The sequence below is a fragment of the Vitis vinifera genome, chromosome 2, assembly GCF_030704535.1.
Source record: "Vitis vinifera cultivar Pinot Noir 40024 chromosome 2, ASM3070453v1".
Classification (NCBI taxonomy): domain Eukaryota; kingdom Viridiplantae; phylum Streptophyta; class Magnoliopsida; order Vitales; family Vitaceae; genus Vitis; species Vitis vinifera.
The window spans coordinates 14,973,370-14,993,272 of NC_081806.1; the positions used below are offsets into that span (position 1 = coordinate 14,973,370).

Sequence of the window (19,903 nt, forward strand, 5' to 3'; positions counted from 1 at the left end):
TGGTAGGTTTTAGTTCCATCTCTAAATTCATGATTTATGTATAATTGAAGTAAAAATTCTTCTAAATTATTTTAGAAATTTGGCATATTTGATTCTTAATGATACTTTGAATGTTATCCTTAGGTTAGATTCGTTGTGAATGTAAAGATCATCTATGTTTAAATTTTTTAAAAGACTAAGAATTAACCTGATTAAGCAAATAAACAATCAATTAGAAACTTCAAAGAAGAAGAATAAGTTGGAAAATCAGTTGAGGGGATTACTAATAACCTTAAGTCATGATATAAAAAGGTTGAGTTGGAAAAGGAATGTGAAAGCAAGCCTAAAGGAGATGGGAATCTTAATGTCTCATTGGGCACATAAACAATCAATTAGAAACTTCAAAGAAGAAGTTGAAGAAGAAGAAAAAGAAGTTGAAAAATTAGTTAAGGGGATTACTTATAACCTTAAGTCATGACATAAAAAGGTTGAGTTTGAAAAAGAATGTGAAAGCAAGCCTAAAGGACATGAGAATCTTAATGTTTGATTGGGCAAATAAACAATCAATTACAAACTTCAAAGAAGAAGAAGAAGAAGAAGTTGAAAAATCAGTTGAGGGGAGCACTGCTAAACTTAAGTCAGGATACAAAAAGGATGAGTTGGAAAAGGAATGTAAAAGCAGGAGTTGGAAAATCGGTTAAGTGAATTAATAATAACCTTAAGTTAGCACACAAGAAGGTTGAGTTGGAAAAGGATTGTGAAAACAGGCCTAAAGGATATGGGAATCTTAATGTCCAATTGGGAAAATAAACAATTAATTAGAAACTTCAATGACTTTGGCATTAAAGTAAATTCTGGAAAGTCCCCCTTTGTGTCATTTTCTTTGAATTATTTTAGCTAGGGACTAAAATACTAAGTTAGGGCACAAAAAGGTTGAGTTGGAAAAGAAACATAAAAGCAGGCCTAAAGGATCTAGGAATCTTAAAGTTTGATTAGGCAAATAAATAATCAATTAAAAGCTTCAATGACTTTGGCATTACAGGAATTGTAGAAAGGCCCCCTTTGTTTCGATTTCTTTGAATCATTTTAGCTAGGGATTAGCTAAGAATCGGTTGAGGTAATTATGATTGGCATAAAAACAGTCTTGTTTGTCTTAGTCCTTTGTGTGCTCGAGTAGTGCATATGTGTTAGTTAATTCTTGACAACAAATGAATTACTCAAACATATGAAAGCTTGCAATTTAGTTGATTTTATCACCATAAGGTACACTGAAATATTTGTGAAAGTTTTTTAGGACAATAGGACAAGGGTAAAATTGAAAAAAAAAGGAAGATGTACTCAACCAAAGAAAAGATTGACCTTCTAAATAGCTTTCATGGAAAGAAAGAAAAGGGGACAATGAAAATGAATTGTAAAACTAGTTATAGAACTAGGCAATTAGTTCACTTGGGTCTGTCACCCAAGCCTTTCAAAGCTGTAATTTTCTTGAATTTCCCATTTATGTTGTTTGACAAGAATATAGTTAATTTGTTTATTTTCAACCAAACTAAGAATTAGAGGCATGCAGTAATCTCTTCTATGATCCAATGGCCGTTACATGTAATATATTTCTAAAACATTAACAAAATAATTAGCTTTTCATTCCTTCTTTTGAGGAAACATCATGATACGCTGATAGAATCCTACCATTTATAAGAATCTTAGTTGTTGTATCAATCTTAATCATCCATATACAATGACCTTTCTTGCGAACAATCTTTACCACAGACTTGATATGCTAATATCAGTAGGTTCTATAAAATTTAAAAGCATTTTTTTCTTCTAATTAATACCATCATATTCATGGACATTTATCTGAACGACCAGGACCACCATAAAAGAAATAGGTTCCGAACTTAGACTTGGTATCTTTTTGGACTTGTAAATCATAGCAGGAAGGACTAGTGATAAGGGGTGCAAGATTGGGCGGGTTTCTGAGAGCGTTGGATTCATCTATGAGAGCAAGATTTCGGAAAAAACTGGATTTTCCAAACTTGTCACCAGGGAATCTGCCACTTCCCATTTTAGTTGCAGTGTGATGCCCTCCTAAATTTGAATTGAGGATCTCTCCACCCCAAGTTAGTGTGGTGAGAGTGGCACCTGAACTAGTGATGATGGAGGAAGGCCAATATCCTAGATCCTTATCTTGAAGCTTTACCCACCAATTTCCACTCTGGATGTCCTGCATTATTTTTCATTGTGCCAAATAATTAGGTTCATGACATGACATGTATTTTTCCTAAAGTTTGAATTGAAGTTATGACTTGAAAGGGCCAATTCTATCATTACCAAACTTTTGTTTCAAAAAAAAAAAAAAAAATTATTTAACTTCAAAAGAAATCAATTCAAAAGTACTAGTCTGTTGAAAGAGTATTGTTTAACATGCATATTGAAATTGAATGGCATGCACTATATGCACATATATATGAAATAGAATCTCTGAGTAAATTGTTTCATATTCCACATATATTGCTTTAGTAGGTATCTGCATTACCTTGTATATAGTAATGGTGATGTAGAACTGGTTGGTGCCGTACTCTGAAACTGGTTTTATGGGACTACCAATGATGAAGTCACTACATGTTTGCACGAAACCAGGGCAATCGAGATCATAGCAACCTCTGGTTCGACCCAGCCTTTGGTGCTGAAAACATTAGCATATTTTAACATACCAGACATATTATCTCATTCTAGAACAAAGTTTGTCTATGCTACTAGTTTGACTGAGTTGTTCCCCTTTTCTTTTTTCTTTTTCTTTTTTGGAATAGGCATTGCGTATGAATAATTTATCTGAGTTTCCCTGAATATAATAGAACCAATTCGAAAATTATTAAATCACTTTTCATCATGGAAAATTAAAAAAAATTATCCATATATACATTAATGTTATCAGTGCATTAACATTAGAGGCCTACTTACTGTCCAGTGCAAGAAAAGCCTTGTCTTAGTGTCTTTGTATCTTCTTCGATTAACCTGGGAATTAACCATCAAATAGTCTATAAATCATCCGTACCTAATATATTCATGTTCAAAGTATGATCAAAATTGTAAGAAAAATATTAAATGACTTATGACATAATTATAGTCACGTCTATTTCTTTCAACCATAGCAAATTGTAATAATACACAACAATTATCCATATATACAAAAATCTCTACAAACACCGGGCAACATATACCATTTTATGGTCGAAATGTCTTTAAAACCATTACAACTAAGTGACCATGGCCTCATTTGGGATGGCTTCGTCCTTTTAACTTCAACTAAAAGCTAAAGCCAAATCCACAACTTTTAAAAAGTAATATTATAGAATAAAAGTCTTATTAAACATCAAATAACTTCTTGCACGAGCCAAAATATAGTTTCTACAGAAAGTAACATTTTATTGACTTGCATATTAAGCTCTTTTGAAGTCATAAGCTCTTTGAACAAAATTAGCCAAATAGATATAGAAGCTCCTATCAAGCTAAAAAAAAAAAAAAAAAAAGGGTTTTGGCTATTCAAACAAGGCCTGAATATGAAGTTATGCATTTAATGGAATATGAACAACAAAAATATAGCGAGTGATTACAATAGGTTATCACCTAAACTTCATGTGCAAAACTAAATGCACATATCACTGAGATTAAAAAAAAAAAAAATACCTGAGTCAATTTTAAAAATTCCATGCCTCTAAGAGTAAGTAAAGAAACACAAGCCTTATATATATAAAACCAATTCTTAAGGATGAATATAAATTTTTAAACGAATTATAGTGGAAATATACTTCCACCAATAATCAAGTTAATCCTAATAGTAAAATTTTGATTCGAGAAGTAAATACATTTTCATTGAACTTCTCCACAACAAAATAACAACAATTGAATGATCTAAATCAGATGCAGAATTTAAATGCTCATACAAATTAGAACACTAAAATATAAATTAATTATTGGATTGTTCTATTATTTTGAAAGGTTATGAGTAGCCCAGGTGGATCCCTTAGTGGGTTGGCCTAAGTATGAGATTAGTATTAGAGGGAGGTTTTTTACCATCTAATCATAATATCTCCTCTATCTCTCTCCATCTAAATCAAAAGATTTGAGAACTATTCCAAAGAATAGTTATTGAGCCATGGATGTTTTATGAGTGATTTTAACCCCACACACCATGAGCATTCATAGGCATTTTGAAGTATTGAGGCTATCCAAACATAAATTAACTTTAAGTATGTATGAAACACTTCCAACAATACATACTTTCTTATTAATGAATAAAAAGCTTTTAATTATAATATATTTGAATTTTCTCTCAACAATTTTCAATTTGTTGTTAGGATAAAGTCTTTAAAAAGTATGACATAATGTAATAATATATGATTTTATTAATATTTATATTATGATTTTGAAGCACTTACTTACATCACTTGCATTGTACATAATTTGGGTGCATTAGAAATTATATAGAAGATCTAAGTCATGGATTCCTTATAAGTTGACGAGTGGCTTACAAATGATTCATGAACTTAGATAATCCATATGAGGTTATAATACACTATCTCCTAATTGGAGAGATGACTTTTTTTAGTCATCAAAATGGGTTTCCCATGGTGAGTACACTAATATGTATGATTACACATTGGATAGGACTTATGGTAGATTATGACATTAACTATCAAGTAGTCATGATTTTACTATGTTACTATGCTATATGAATTATCAACCTTGAGAGAATATTGAACTAGTGTTGAGTTCTTCATTAACTTTGACCTACCAATGAGATCCTGAGGTAGTCATATTTTTTATAGATTGAGTCATTGTTGATTAAGGTAAGTGACAATAGACATTCTGGAGACAAGCACTATGATATCTCATGATTGACATGAGGTATTCCTTCAAGTGATCGTGAGGATTTGTGATCATAAAATTTGTGGAGTTGCAATAATTCCATTAGTGGATTTAATATACGCTCTTAGTAAGATAGAGTATGTTAGTTGATCACATAATAGGAGGATCTAAGACTCAAGGATGATAGAGGTAAACTCAAGAGGTTGATAGCATCTACCTCATTAGATTATGGACAACAGTTTATGGGGAGCTTATATGGTTGTTAGTAGGTCACGTACCTAAGAAATTGATTAAATTGGATTTAATCAATTTATTTCTTAATTTAATTTCATAGGATGTTGGAGTGCGATTGATTCTCTATAGTAGGATGTTGAGTCAGCTTCGGCTACTATTTTCCTTTAGGTCCTAATAGTCTTCACTCAAACTCACATTCCTTGGTGACATATTATCATGAGTGATGTTTAGGTTTTTATTCATGTGTGCATAAAAGTATTTTAGCAAAAATGCAAGGTTGTACAAGAGCTTAATAATTGTCTTTCTAAACTAAATGAATTAATTAATCAGAGTCTAATAGAGCTAATTAATTAATTAGAACCCAATAATTTAGATTAAGTAACCCAAGCCTAAGATGCACTTAAGTCACTTAAGCCCATAAGGAGGTTTATATAAACCCTCTTAGGGCTTAGGGTTAGAAACTCAAGCTTATTATTGTCTTTTTAGAGAAAGATTCAAAGAGAACCCTAGCCTCCATACCTCTAGAGAGAAGTTTACCCCTTTCTATTTCCAAGATCCAAGAAAGAGCTATCAAGAATAAGATTTCTATGTCTTTGAGATCTTTCTTCATCAACTAAAATAGATCAAAGAACATTCAAATTGTAAGTATGTGATCTCTATTGTTTTCTACACCATAGAATAAAGTTTTGAGGCTTATCTAGTTTTCCATTGGGCCTATGATCTATAGATGCATGTACTTGTTAGAGATCTGGGGATTGGATTAGATTTATCTAGGGTATTCCAACATTTACGATTCTTATCCTTTAGGCCAAATCATGGGACAAATACTAAGTTGGCTAAAACCTAAATGGTAAAGTGGTTATACCACAATATCAAGGCAAGTTTTGATACAAATGTGGTCCTATCATTCTCAACATCTTTATATCATACTTCAAAATTGTTGAAAGCATAGGAGTAATTATAGGAAAGATTATAAGAGAGATTATAGAAAAAAATTAATTGTTCGAGAGATTGTCGAAAAGATTATAGAACAAATTATGGGAATAATTTTTATTTTTATTTTTTATTATTATAGACTTATAAATACCTTTACAACTTTATTCAAGATGCATTAAAAAATGTGAGATGAATTTTCATCTTTTCAACACTCTTCTTGTCAACATGATATCAAAGCATGGTCGTCCTAAAGCAACATCCCTCTTAGATGCCTAGTAAGTCACTTTCATCTCAAAGTCTCCTTAGCTAGTTACTACTTTTTTTATATTTCTTTTATCTTAAAGTCTCACCATAATCTTGAAACTTGATTTCTTTCTCATACACCATAGATAATGAAGTGCCAACAAAAGACCCACTTTTTGATAGCCCTATGATTGGGAAGAAGAAATGAACAAGTCTTGACTTTGCTTTGAAATAGTATGAAGTCATAGGTATTTAACAATATATGCTTGTGAGGGTACTTGGAGTACATTGGTTGAAATATATGCTTGTGAAAAATACACCTCATATTTTTGTAATTTGTCAAAATTTTCTCTCTTATCGACAAAGCCATATATTAATTCAACAATAATACTTAGAATTAAAGGGCATATAGGAAGAGTTGAATATCTATCAACCCTTGACTTTAGATTTGGAGATGTATAAGTTCCACTAAGAAGAATTTCACATAACTAAATTCATTTCTGGTCTTCAACCAGAGCTTGAGCGTGTATACTTAGAAATCATTTCTAATGAAAAAGTGCCTATTACTAGAGAATCCTTTGCCTATGTTTAACATGTCATCCTAAATCTACCTACACTAGACAAATCTGAAGCATTAGCCTTTATTATCCTCCTTAGTTGCTCACCTCTCCACTTGAAAGTCATGGTGGATGTGCAGGTCATACAACCTATGGTGATAAAGGAAGCCGTGGCAGCAAACAAAGTACTCAAGCTACCTTTAAGGGGGAGATACCTACTACTCTTTTTGGATCAAATTACATTTTCAAGTTGTTTTATCTTACAATGTATGAGAAAAGAAAAGAAAATATATAGAATGAAACTACATATTTCTAGCTAGCATCTATAGGAAAAGATTAAGATAAATAAATGAGGCTTAAGTTGCAAGAATTGCACACTCTATATAGCATTGAAATTTGCATTAAAACCTTAAGTTAATCACCTTAAACAAGATAAAACATCCTATTGTATGTGTGCAAGGTTAATTTCTTAGTAACTAGAAATTCTAGAATATGGGGTGTGACAACCCTATACCTAAATAACCTAAAAAGAATGGTGATTTGATCCCAAAATAGCATATTTAAGCCAAAACAAATTCTCATGTGAAGCATTTTACACTTTCATCTACCTCCACTACTTTTATGCATAATTTAGGTAATACCTGTCTTTAACCTTCAACTACTATTCCTTTGATTATTGTTTTTTGTGCATTAATCATATGATGGGTAATTCCTTACTTCTTTCCAATCTTTCTGATCATTTACTTCATCCTTTGTAACTATTGCAATTAGTTATAAATATCATATTCATGGGATTAGAACAATTACTATGTTTGATTTTACACTTTTATTTCCTTGATTTCCCTTTCAACATATTGTCTATTTGCAAACCTGCCTCTCACTTGCACTATTCAATCAAATTTTATCCTTCACATTGCATCATTCAGGATATAAAGAGTAAAAGGACGATTTTTGGGGGATTTGAAAAAAACTGCTTCTAGCCATTGCACAAGTCCTTAGTTATCCATACTACTACTCCCCATAGTATTGCATGACACTATCATCTTGGTGACCCTTCCTCTATCAATCTTCATCAATTGGTTCTTCAGACAATTTGGACTTTCAATAATGAATTATTTTGTTGCTAAATAATCTATTTTCTTATAGTGATTGTGAATCACGTGTCCTCATCTTTTAGAGCTTTCTTTACATCTCTTTCTTAAATTACTTTTTCTAAGGTGGCGTTTGTTTTTTTGGCTTTTTACTGAAAGCAATTTGCTTTCAGAATTTAAGTTGTTTATTTTTTTAGTTTTTGATGACTTATTACTGAATTTTTAAAATTTTTGGCTAAATAGAAAAAGCCAATTTTTTAAACATCCCCAACTTGCAAGCCGACGCCCAACCCTAGCCCACCCATCCCTTGTAGCTCTCTGCAATCGACGATCCTTTGTCATCGATCTCTTTGTCAAGAATCGGGATCGCCTCAAGAAACCCAGAAAAAGGCATTCTCGTGTCTCCGATCCAATCCTGCAGCAGCCTGTGGAGCCTCAACAGCGTCCTGAGTTTGTGCAGGCTCTGGCATCTTTGGATTCTTTTTTGGAGATCAGGATCGTTGAATGTGAAGAAGAGGAGATTGGTGGTATTGATGGGGGTAGTCTGGTAGATGGTGGTGGTGAGGTTGAAGAGAGCGTCGGAAGGCTAAGTGGGAAGAGAGTGACTATGACGGTTTTGAAGATGCCGGTGGTTGTAATTCTAGCTTTGGGGACGAAGAAGCTCGCGGTTGGTATCACAATGTCTATTTTGACCAAACAGACAGCATTGAATCCACCAAGGGCTCCCACTCCCAAAACTCTGAGCAATGCTTCCGTTGAAGAAATTCAGATTGCTGAATCTCAGTTTGTTGGGTAGAGCATTTGTGCTCAAACTGTTTGTTAGGATGCCCATGAGAGTTCTTAAATCATGTGGAATACCCCCCTCCAAATGATTGAATACCACTGAAAGCTGTTGAAGAGATGAAAGGTTTCCCAAAGTAAATGGGATAACCCCTATTAGATTGTTTTGCCCAAACCTCGGAATTAGCAGTTTCAGCCAAAATGGAAGGGAATCTACCTCGTCAAATTGTTCCTTGTCAAGTACTAGCATAGACATTGACCAAAGAGAGGTGTTTGATTAATTGGGCTTGTATTTGTTTGCCCTCTTGAAGAGCCAAGGCTTGGCCACATGAAGTGAGCACAAAACAGAAAGTGTACTCATTGGGGTATAAGCCTTGGTAAAGCAACTTGCGGTAAAAGTTGAGGGAATCAAGTGGATATGAAGTTTGTGAAAAGGTATTAGTACTTAATAGTAATAAAATATTAAAAAAAAAAACAAACAACTTAATACTTAATACTATTAAGCATTATTTAGTATTAAGTTAAATATAAGTTCTATTTAGAATTAAACCAAAAAAACAAACGCCACCTAAGTCTTACAATAAAGTTTTTTCTCATCATGGCTGAGGGAGAGCAATTAATGGAAGAGAAAATGCATGCTTTAAAGTGAAATCATAACTAGGATCTTATTCCTAAGCCTACTAATGTTGTAGTTGTTGGCTGCCACTTGTTATTTTCTATCAAGCACAACCTTAATGGTACAATTGATGGATTGAATGTTTGTTTGGTAAGAAAAAGATACACTTTAACTTCCAACCTTGACTTTATTGAGACTTTGTTTCCTGTTACCAAACTAAATTTTGTATGGGTTATCGTATTTTTGCAGCAAATCAAGATTGACTCTTCACCAACTCAATGTAAACAATGCATGTCTTCATGGTAACTATAATCAAATAGTGTTTATAGTTCAATCACCTAGGTTTGAGTGTAAGGGGGAGTATGTTTGTCAACTAAAGAAGTCTATTCATGGACTTAAGCCATCTCATGTACTTTTGAACTTCATCGGCATATGTTGATCTTGAAATTCATAGTAAGAAGGTAAGAGCTTAACATTGAAATTATGATATTTTATGAGTTTTCTCATAGAAAGAAGATTACATCGAACACAGAAAGTAGAATTCAATGTCAAAACTTTTGAGATAGAAATTGAACCCTTTCTTATAACTAATGATAAAGATCTATATGTGATTTCTCACTTTTTGCTTCCCTAAACATAAAATGTAAATGGAAAACAAATTTGACAATCTAATCATAAGATTAAAAGCCCTAGAATTAATGATCCAAGGGTTGGTTTGTTAAATAAAGTATGGGATTGTTAAATAAAGTATGAAGGATATTAGGAAGGTCTCCAGATTCTCTGGTGAAAAAAGAGGAGTTTTTAAGCTAAGATTGTTCTTAACTCGTAAACCTATACAATTATAGTAGTTGCTCCTTGGTGAAAAAAAACATATATTTCTTTGCTTCCTCCAAAAATTATGTCTTTATACAAAATAAAAACTATGTTTCTTTCCTACATCTGCTGGTACTTTAGACTATTAGTAGTACACTTCCACTCATTATCAGCATATAGATCATATTCTTGCTAGAGTCCACTTAACATGGGATAATAATTGGTGACAGAAATATTCCCTTGTTTAGTATCATGATGTCTAGTCCTAAGTTCAAATTGTTGAGTAACATTGCCTAGATTTATGTAATCCTCATTAATAGTCTCCCACAACCCCTTCGTTGTTAGTGAGAATAGATAAACCTAACTAATCTCTAATTCCATGGGCTTGATTAGCCATGATATTACCATGGAATTTTTAGCATCCCACTACTTAAATTTTGGATCTCCAATCATCAAATCTTGTTTGATTCATCAAGAAGACCTATTTTTAATGTTCTTTCCAAAACAAATCAACAAATGAGACAATAAGTGAAAATATATTAAAACATTCAATCTATGGTCGTTATCTATAGAGTAGTAGGATTCCTTAACTATATTTAAATTTTTAAAAATAACCTCCAAAGTAATGTCAAACTTTTATTAGAACTAAGAGCCATGAACAAGATTCTATCAGAATTATTATAACAAACAAACCAACGGATATGGAGCAAACTTTGCTAAAAAATTTTACCCTAAGAAAACCTAGTGCTTAGCTGCAATGAAGGTCAATTGAGACAAAGAGGTGAAAAAGGAAACAAAACATGAGAAAAGGTTCAAAGAGACCCTTAAACATGCTTTAATACCATGAGAATTCTAGGTAAAAAAATTGGCTTTTATATTCCACTAATAGTGGTACATCAGGAGGGTTGAAAATGATGGCTTAATAAGAATTCTTAGGTTTTCAAATTGAGATAGATATTGAGAGAGAACAAGAATTCTCATTATTTCATAGATACAAGAACCCAATTCACTTCAATGGGATCTTTCATTCATATTTCTTTCCACTAGGAATGTGCCTTCCTTTGTTGACACTAGAGGAGCTACTACTATCATGGGTTTAGTATTCTTCACTGACATGGATGGGAACCAAGACTGAAAAACTTACTGGACAAAGTGAAGGATAGGGATCACCAGTCTTATCTTACTGGATGTTTCGTAGCCCATACAAGCCTTTTCCACATAAAAATGAAATTTTTTGTTGCAATAAAAGCAGAAACAATGAGAAAATAATTTAAACATAGAAAATCGGTATTAATTGATAAGACCTTAAACATAGAAATTTAAAAGTTATTAAGATACAAATAAGGAATCTAATAGCTACATAATCATACAACAATACAAAATATTTCCAAAAATTTTAATTTCCACATAGAAACTAAGTTGTATCCAAGTATTGAAGAGGCTTGCCAATAAGCTATTGTCACTAAACCCAAGATCTCCTACTACATGACTAAAGCATGCTAATTTATGTCTAATCTATTAGATAATAACAAGTAGTGATTACTACTCAAAAAGTGTTATTTCATAGCTTGTAATTAACTCTTTTAAACACTTTTGAGTAGTAGTTATTGCCTTTTAACCCAATTAACATATTAAGGACCTTTGCAAGCACTTCTAATCAATTTGTGTTAAGTTTTGGTGTTTTGATAGCTTTTTGATCACCAAAGCAATATGAGATTGAGGAGAGTTATTTGGAATCCATGGCAAAGCAATGGAAAGCTCAGAAACATGAAGAACCAAATCTTTGAAGTCCTTTGCCATAAGCAAATCTGGAATGCAAGGAGGGGAAGCAAAGAAAAATCTGCCATGAAGCAATTTTTTATGATAGTCATGTCAGCCACTTTTGGAGCACTTCCTAAAGTCCAATTTATTCATGCTATATGTCATTTCAAAGCTTAGGAAGTCAGAAATCCAATGCTTCAAATAGTACGCAATTTGGAGCTGAAATGAAGGAGTTACAGCCATTGGAAGCCGAACACCGCAAGCTGAAAGCCAACTTCACAGCGCTGCGAAATCAGCCTTTTGCTGCGAAGTGATTTCGCAGCCCTTTTTGTGCGTCTGCAAAATCTTGCAGACCTCATTTTCACCTGCGAAATGGTCCTTAGTGCTTCCCGATATTTGCGACCAACACTTTTGGATATTTTTCTTCAGATTTTTGTTGTCTAAATCCCAAAATTCTCCTTGTAAGCCACCAATTATAGGATTCCTTAGTTATTAAGCTAGGAAAAAGGGTAAATATCAAGGTAATAATTATTATTGTAATTTTCATATAATTAGCTCTCAGGAGCATGTTCTCAAGAAGGAACCTTTTGCAAAAGTTTGAAAGGAAGTAAAATACAGAGCCTTTGCTCTGCCTTACCTTCTCACTTTGATTGTATTTTTCATTTACTAGTTATGCACTCTCTGAGGAAGTTCCCCCAGAGAATGAGTAACTAAACCTTTAGTTCCTTGGAGCTAAGGTTGCCGAGAAAGGTTCCAAGTGCATGAATTAGTAGATTTGTGGTTTTAGCCATGAATGAAGAGAAAGTGTGATCCTTTAGTGATTTCTATGTTTTTAGTTAACTTAAAACACCTTGGAGTCACTTGGGCCAACAGTTGGTAAGGCAAGTGATCTCCGTCCATGGAGATGCACTAGTTTACCCCTTGCGAGCCTCTGGGAGGTGACTTGAAGGTAGGATTTTCTAGAATTGCCAACACTTGGTAAGCTTTTGGACTCCAATGAGACATCCATTAGTTATCTCTTGCGAGCTTGAGAAAGGAAGTCCAAGGTTAAAGATCACCTTGAATGGTAAATGCTAAGTAAGAGGCACGAACCATTGCAAGTTACATCAGTGAGAGGGAATTAAATCTGAAATCCAATTAAGGGATGCATTTATACAACACCGATTAGAGAATTGACTATATGTTAATTCTCTAATGCGAGGAAATGAACCATCTGACCAGATCTATGTTTTTGCATGAGGAACCTCCCCTGTGAACCTAAATCTCCAAGGAATGTTTTTCTTCATAAGTAATTTCCATTACTTGTTGTGCTATTAGTTTAAATCTAAACCTTTTTCAACCAAAGTTTATGTTTTATTTCTTAAGCTAACTTTGAAATGAAACAACACCAATTCACTTTGAATTGGTATCATTTGTAATTTGAAAACCCTTCCCAGTGAACGATCCTAGAGTCACTATGCTATAGTAGCTTTTTCTTTGCTACCCTAGTATATGGTGTAATAGGTTATAAATTTTGTTGATTACTCCCTCAATCAAGGAGCACCAGCTGGACACGAATCAGCTGAGACACCAATTGGGCACGAATCAAGTAGGAAACTAACAAAATATTTCAATATCTCAAAGGAACCTTCACTATTGTCTTTATCTATGAAAAACCATCATGTCTCCTTCTTAGAGCGAGGGTTCCTTGATGTAGATTGAGCCTCTTATCCTCATGATAGGCAATCAACCTTAAGTTATTCCATCTCCCTTGGACAAAATTTGGTCATCTAGAGCTCCAAGAAAAAACACACCATCTATTTTTCCATCATGAAGGAAGAGTACTAGAGTCTAGTCCATGCCAAGAATCCTATTAAAAGAACTGTGAGTTTTAGAAATTTAAACACTAGTTATCTAGTGTGACAATGTTGAATGACATGTCCTAGGAGCTGCTGACATGGAGCTGAGTAGATTGAAGTGGAAGTAGTCAAATAAGTTAGTCATGTGGAAGATTTACCTATTCCTTAGGAATTATTTGTTGGTTTGTTTCTATTCTTTAGGAAGTATCTATAGGTAGCAGGTTTGTTGCTATTTTTTTTATGTTTTTCTGTTTTAAGCTAGCTGTGTAAATAAGTACTTTGAAGCTTAATAAAATATATCACTTCAAATTCCTCAACGTTCTGTTGCTTCCTGAGATTTTCTACACTTTGTTTCTATCAAAACCAACAAATTGGTATCAGAGCCAAGTTCTTGAGTAACTTGTGAGGTGAGTGAGCCTAAAAAACCTACAAACAATATCCAGAATGACCTCAAAAGCTTCACTAAATGCACTAGCACCTCCAGTGTTTGATGGAATAAACTATCAAGTGTGGGCTGTCCGTATGGAAGCCTACCTTGATGCTAGTGATCTGTGGGAAGCTATTAGTGAGGAATATGAAGTTCCTCCTTTGTTCGACAATCCAACTATGGCTCAGATAAAACTACACAATGAGAGGAGGCAAAGGAAATCAAAGGCAAAATCTAGTCTATTTGCAACTGTCTCATCTACAATTTTCACCAGAATCATGACACTGAAAACAGCAAATGAAATATGGAACTTCTTGAAGAAGGAATATGAAGGAAATGAACGAGTCAAAGGTATGCAAGTGCTGAACCTGATTAGAGAATTTGAGATGCAAAGGATGAAAGAATCAGAAACAATCAAGGATTACTCAGATAGACTTCTTAGTATTGTTAACAAAGTAAGACTGCTTGGTACTGACTTTTTTTATTCTAGAATAGTTTATAAAATTTTTATAACAGTTCCTGAAAAGTTTAAGACTACAATATCATCTCTAGAAAACTCAAAAGATGTGTCAAGTATCACCTTGGCAGAGCTGTTGAATGCATTACAGGCTCAAGAACAAAGGAGGCTTATGAGACAAGAAGGATCTGTGGAGGGTGCATTTCAGGCCATATCTCAGTACAAGAAAGATATGCAAAGCATTAATAACAGCAGCAACAACACTCAAAAGTTTCCACCATGTCCTTACTATAAAAAATCCAATCATCCACAAAAAAGGTGTTGGTGGAGCTCGGATGTAAGATGTTACAAGTGTGGTTAGCTAGGGCATGTGGAAAGGATATGCAAATCTCAACAACAGCAAGGAGAAGTCAAGGCTGCTGTGGAAGAACTTCAAAATGAGGAACTATTTGTGGTATCATGCTTTGCCACTAACAACTGCCCAGAAACTTGGCTTATAGATAGTGGTTGTACAAACCATATGACTTATGATCAAGGGCTCTTTAAGGAACTTGACAAAATTGTTACTTCCAAAGTTAGAATTGAAAATGGAGCATATCTTGCAGTAAAAGGCAAAGGAACAGTGGCAATTGAAGGCCACACAGGTTTGAAATTAATCTCTAATGTCTAATATGTTCCTAAGATTAATCAAAATCTTTTGAGTGTTGGTCAGCTGTTGGAAAAAGACTATAAGGTGTTGTTGGAGGACAATCATTGCATGATTGCTGATGCACAAGGTAGAGAGGTATTTATAATCCAAATGAAAGACAAAAGCTTTGCCTTGGATTTGATGCAAGAAGAGCAGGCTGCAATTCACAAAGAATAAAGCAATACAATGCTTTGGCATAGGCGTTTGGGGCACTTCCATCATACCGCCCTTTTCTTTATGAAGAAGAACGATCTTGGAAAAGGCTTGCCTGAATTAGAGGTGAAGCCTCCTACTTGTGTAGCCTATCGGTACTGGAAACAAACAAGACTTCCTTTCCCACAAAACAAGGCCTAGAGAGCTACTCTGAAGTTACAGTTAGTACACACTGATGTGGGAGGACCTTAGAGAACACCATCACTGAATGGCAGCATTGAGCACCAGCTTACAACACCTTATACCCCTCAACAGAATGGAGTCGTTGAGAGGAAAAATAGAACACTTATGGAAATGACAAGGTGTTTGTTGCATGACAAAGGGCTGCCAAAGAAATTCTGGGCTAAGGCTGCATATACATCAGTCTTTCTACTGAATAGACTGCCAACAAAAGCTTTGCAACAAAAGACTCCATTTGAAGCATGGTATGGCCATAAACCAAGGCTGCAAAATTTAAAAACATTTGGTTGTCTTTGTTTCTCTTATATTCCACATGTTAAGAGAGACAAATTGGATAAGAAAGTTAGAATGTTGATATCTTAACCAAGCCACTTCCCAAAGCTAGATATGAGTTCTTAAGGAAAAGGCTTGGATTCTACAGCTCCAGAGACAAGGAGGAGTGTTGAATGACATGTCCTAGGAGCTGCTGACATGGAGTTGAGTAGATTGAAGTGGAAGTAGTCGAATAAGTTAGTCACGTGGAAGATTTACCTATTCCTTAGGAAGTATTTGTTGGTTGTTTCTATTCTTTAGGAAGTATCTATAGGTAGCAGGTTTGTTGCTATTTTGTTATGTTTTTCTGTTTTAAGCTAGCTATATAAATAAGTACTTTGAAGCTTCATAAAATATATCACTTCAGATTCCTCAATGTTCTATTGCTTCTTGAGAGTTTCTACACTTTGTTTCTATCAAAACCAACATACAACAATATGCATAGAAAAGACTATTTACTCATCTTAATTTTAACTAAAAAACATACAAGCATGTAGATTAGAGAATGAGCAAATGGAATTATCAATTTTAATTTTTTTAAATTATAAAAATAGAAAATGCGCTAAACCTTAATTGTTTAGTTTTATAGTTCTAAACCTAAATTACATTTTTTTACTTATTCTTTGTAGCACCTACGGGTAATAGTCTGTATATAGAGAAGAATTGTGAAGGAAAAGTGAGTGTAAGGGAGGCAATTTTATCTTATTCTACTATGTATCTTTGTTTTTTTTCCTAAATTATTAATTTGTTGCAAATTCATATATTTCATATAATTTTGTGAGATATTTCAATGTGTCATGTCGTCCATATTGTATGTGTCATTGTTCTATGATGTTGTATTATTATTTAGATATGAATTGGTATGAGGTATTATGACTTTAATTTTGTGGAGGCAGTTCATGGTATGTTTACATTGCAGGAATCATATGGTTTATTACATTGACAAGTAATATTCAAAGGATGGATTAGTATGTGGGGAGTATCTGTGATAAGCTGCAATCATTATACTTGGATATATTGTTTATATGGAACCTTAGATCCTTGGGTGATAATCCCTAAAAATCTTGAGAAAGACACTCCAATGTGGGTGTATGGGATTGATCTTATGCCTAGGTTTTAGTCCTTAAGACACGGGATTAGTCCTACCTTTGGGTTGTTGTCTCAAAAGACATAGGGTTTGTCCTATCTTTAGGTATAAGTCCCAAAAGATGCAAGATATGACTTGTCCTTGAGTGGTAGTCATAACAATGAAAATAATATGTACATTGGTGGGAGAATGGATGAGGCAAAGTAAAGATGGAACCCTCTATAATTAACTTTTATTTATATGTAAGATTATTGTGTATTTTCTAATGATTAAAAAAGTTAAAATGCATGTTGCTCTATGCTCCTTTTAGTTTGATTCATTTTTTAATGACATACATGGGATGAGCATAAACTTTCTCACTAAGCTATGAACTCACCCTATTCTTTCTACTCTTAGTGCAAGTTGAAAGTCACTTGTACATGGGAATTGATGTTTGAGCTTTAGATATGGTAGTAATTGGTTATTGTTTTGTTCATGTTGAGAGATCTTTTTAGACTTGTCTTTGTATTATAGGATGGCTAAATCATTTTGGAAAATGATGTAGTTTATGTTTTGTACACTTCTAATAAGGGTTACTCTTAGTGAACCACGAGGTTTTGGCATGCACAAAGTAATGTTGTACAAGTTTTCACTATGATAAATGATAAATAAAATACACTTTGTTGATTATCTATATGCTAGGTTTTATATCAGAATTTTTTCTCCTTATACATATCTCCACATCCTTATTTTCCACAAATTTACCTGAAACTCATCATCTTATTCTTAGGTTTTGGAAGCACTAATTGAGTCTAGCCTTTATAGGATTAATCAGTGGATCCAAAATATGAGGCATAGCACATCAAAACCTATATATCACAATTAAACATAAACAAAACACAAGAAGATTATAAATAATTTCATAATCACAAAAGAAACAAAAATCAAATGTTGTGGAACCTGCTTATCCATAAGGAAACAAAAAATATGACCAAAGGAATTAGGCCCAAATGCTCCATAGTCGTTTATTGGGAAATACAAGACAATTGTACAAAGTTCAAAAATCCCAACCAGATCTGAATTGAACAAGGACTACACAAAAATAAATAAATACCCCCTGAAAATATTGACAATATTCATCTATTTTTGGAGAAGGAATTCATTAAGTTCATATTTTAGATTTAAATAGGATACATAAATTCAATTTATTTTAGATCTTTTCAAACTTATTGTAGACTTTCTCCTATGGATATCATTCATTTTGAAATACAAATCAACCACCCTAGCAAAAAGGATTAGAACTATGGAATTCTGATACTACAAGTAGGAAATATATTAGATAACAGTTTAATTTTTTGAACCATATATAGCAGTAGGGAAAATATAAATCCCTCAAATTGGTCTTACTGCTAGAAAAAATAATCTAAACTACAATAATTCTACACTCAATCGTCTAAAAAGGATGGCAAGATTCCACACTAGAACTCTGGTATGTATGAGTGGTTGGGCTCATATCCACTAGCCCAAAATTTTAATCCAACCAGAACTCTCATCATAAATGGGTAAATGGATAAGCCACATATAAACTTCTTAACTTACACCCAGAAATATAGCATTGTAATTGAATACTTCTTAGTGATATAACCTTATTAACTTAAGAAGTTTTACCAAAAATAAATTCAGTTATATAGTTCAAAATAAACTTTATACAGCCCACATTCATTTTTCTGAATGAGAAGCTTGAGACAAAAATAAAACAAAACAAAATAAGGCAATTGTTGAAATTTCAGGGCATAATAGGAGAGGCATACCATCCATCCTGCCTCAATGATGTCTGTGTTTGCTATAACAGAAACTCGAGCTAGACTGAATTCTTGATCATTCGTGTAAGGGTTCCACACATTTATTCCCGCTTTCAGTCCATGGAAATTGAGTCCGCTTACAGATACTTGAGCATACTAGTCCATCCATATATTCATTCATAAGGACATAACTAAACAAATGAACTTGAAAGGAATGCATTAACTAATAAAATTCTTCAGTTAGAAGAGAATTTGATCATTGAACCATAAACACAACTAGAGTTGAAAAAGCACCTCACTATAGGAAACGCCTTCTAAAAAGCTGTGATTACGTGGGGTTGCAGATTGATTTAGCGGCACAGAGTGATGGTGATGATCATGTTTTTGGGTTCTACGAAAAATAGGAATCGTTCCCTCTGGGCACTTTCCATGACCATGCCAAGGTTGAAAAAGCTTTGCTTGGGAGTCATCTGCTTTAAGTCCACTGGGATATGAACTGGGTTTCATCTTTAAAATTACATTAAGTCCCCCTGTAAGAAAGTTTCTGATTGAAAATATAACATATATTACTTGTAGGGAGAAAAAAACTTTAAACAGAAAACCTGTATTGTGTGATTTTTGAGCAGTGGATGATCAAAAGCAGGCTGCTGGTAGATATCAACACAGTCAATGGCGTCTCCATCTTCAATCTGCAAGAGTTTGTAACCTTTGAACTTTCAGAAAATTAGTCATATAATAAACCAAACAAAAAATGAGATGAAAGAAAAGAAAAGCGATTGAGGAGTCAATATATATAATAACCTGTAGTGTTTTGAGTGTTCCTCTATGCAGTATCACTTCGACAAACGGAAGGCTCAGTGCATTACCATGGATGGTAATCAGAAGAAATATCCAGAGTGCAACTTTGGTGCTGCGGCTGGCATTAGCCATTTCCAGATCAATATCTCCTTTTTGAATTGTACTATTGGGATATTAATTAATATTAAGTCCATTGTCTTTACCCAGCTGGAAAGTTCCAGGAAGATCTAGTAAGTTTTGATTTAT

The 19,903-nt window shown here is 33.6% G+C and overlaps 1 protein-coding gene across 1 annotated transcript; it reads right to left on the bottom strand.

Annotated features, from left to right (window-relative positions):
* Positions 1-1,597: 1,597 nt before the first annotated feature.
* On the bottom strand, positions 1,598-19,789 carry LOC104882552 (protein neprosin). Its single transcript, XM_010666375.2, has 7 exons — positions 19,661-19,789; positions 19,462-19,548; positions 19,154-19,366; positions 18,869-19,015; positions 2,938-2,991; positions 2,513-2,662; positions 1,598-2,200 (listed from the first exon to the last, which is right to left on the bottom strand). The coding sequence occupies exons 1-7, from the start codon at positions 19,787-19,789 to the stop codon at positions 1,820-1,822; spliced, it is 1,161 nt and encodes a 386-aa protein (XP_010664677.1). The 3' UTR covers positions 1,598-1,819.
* Positions 19,790-19,903: the final 114 nt, after the last annotated feature.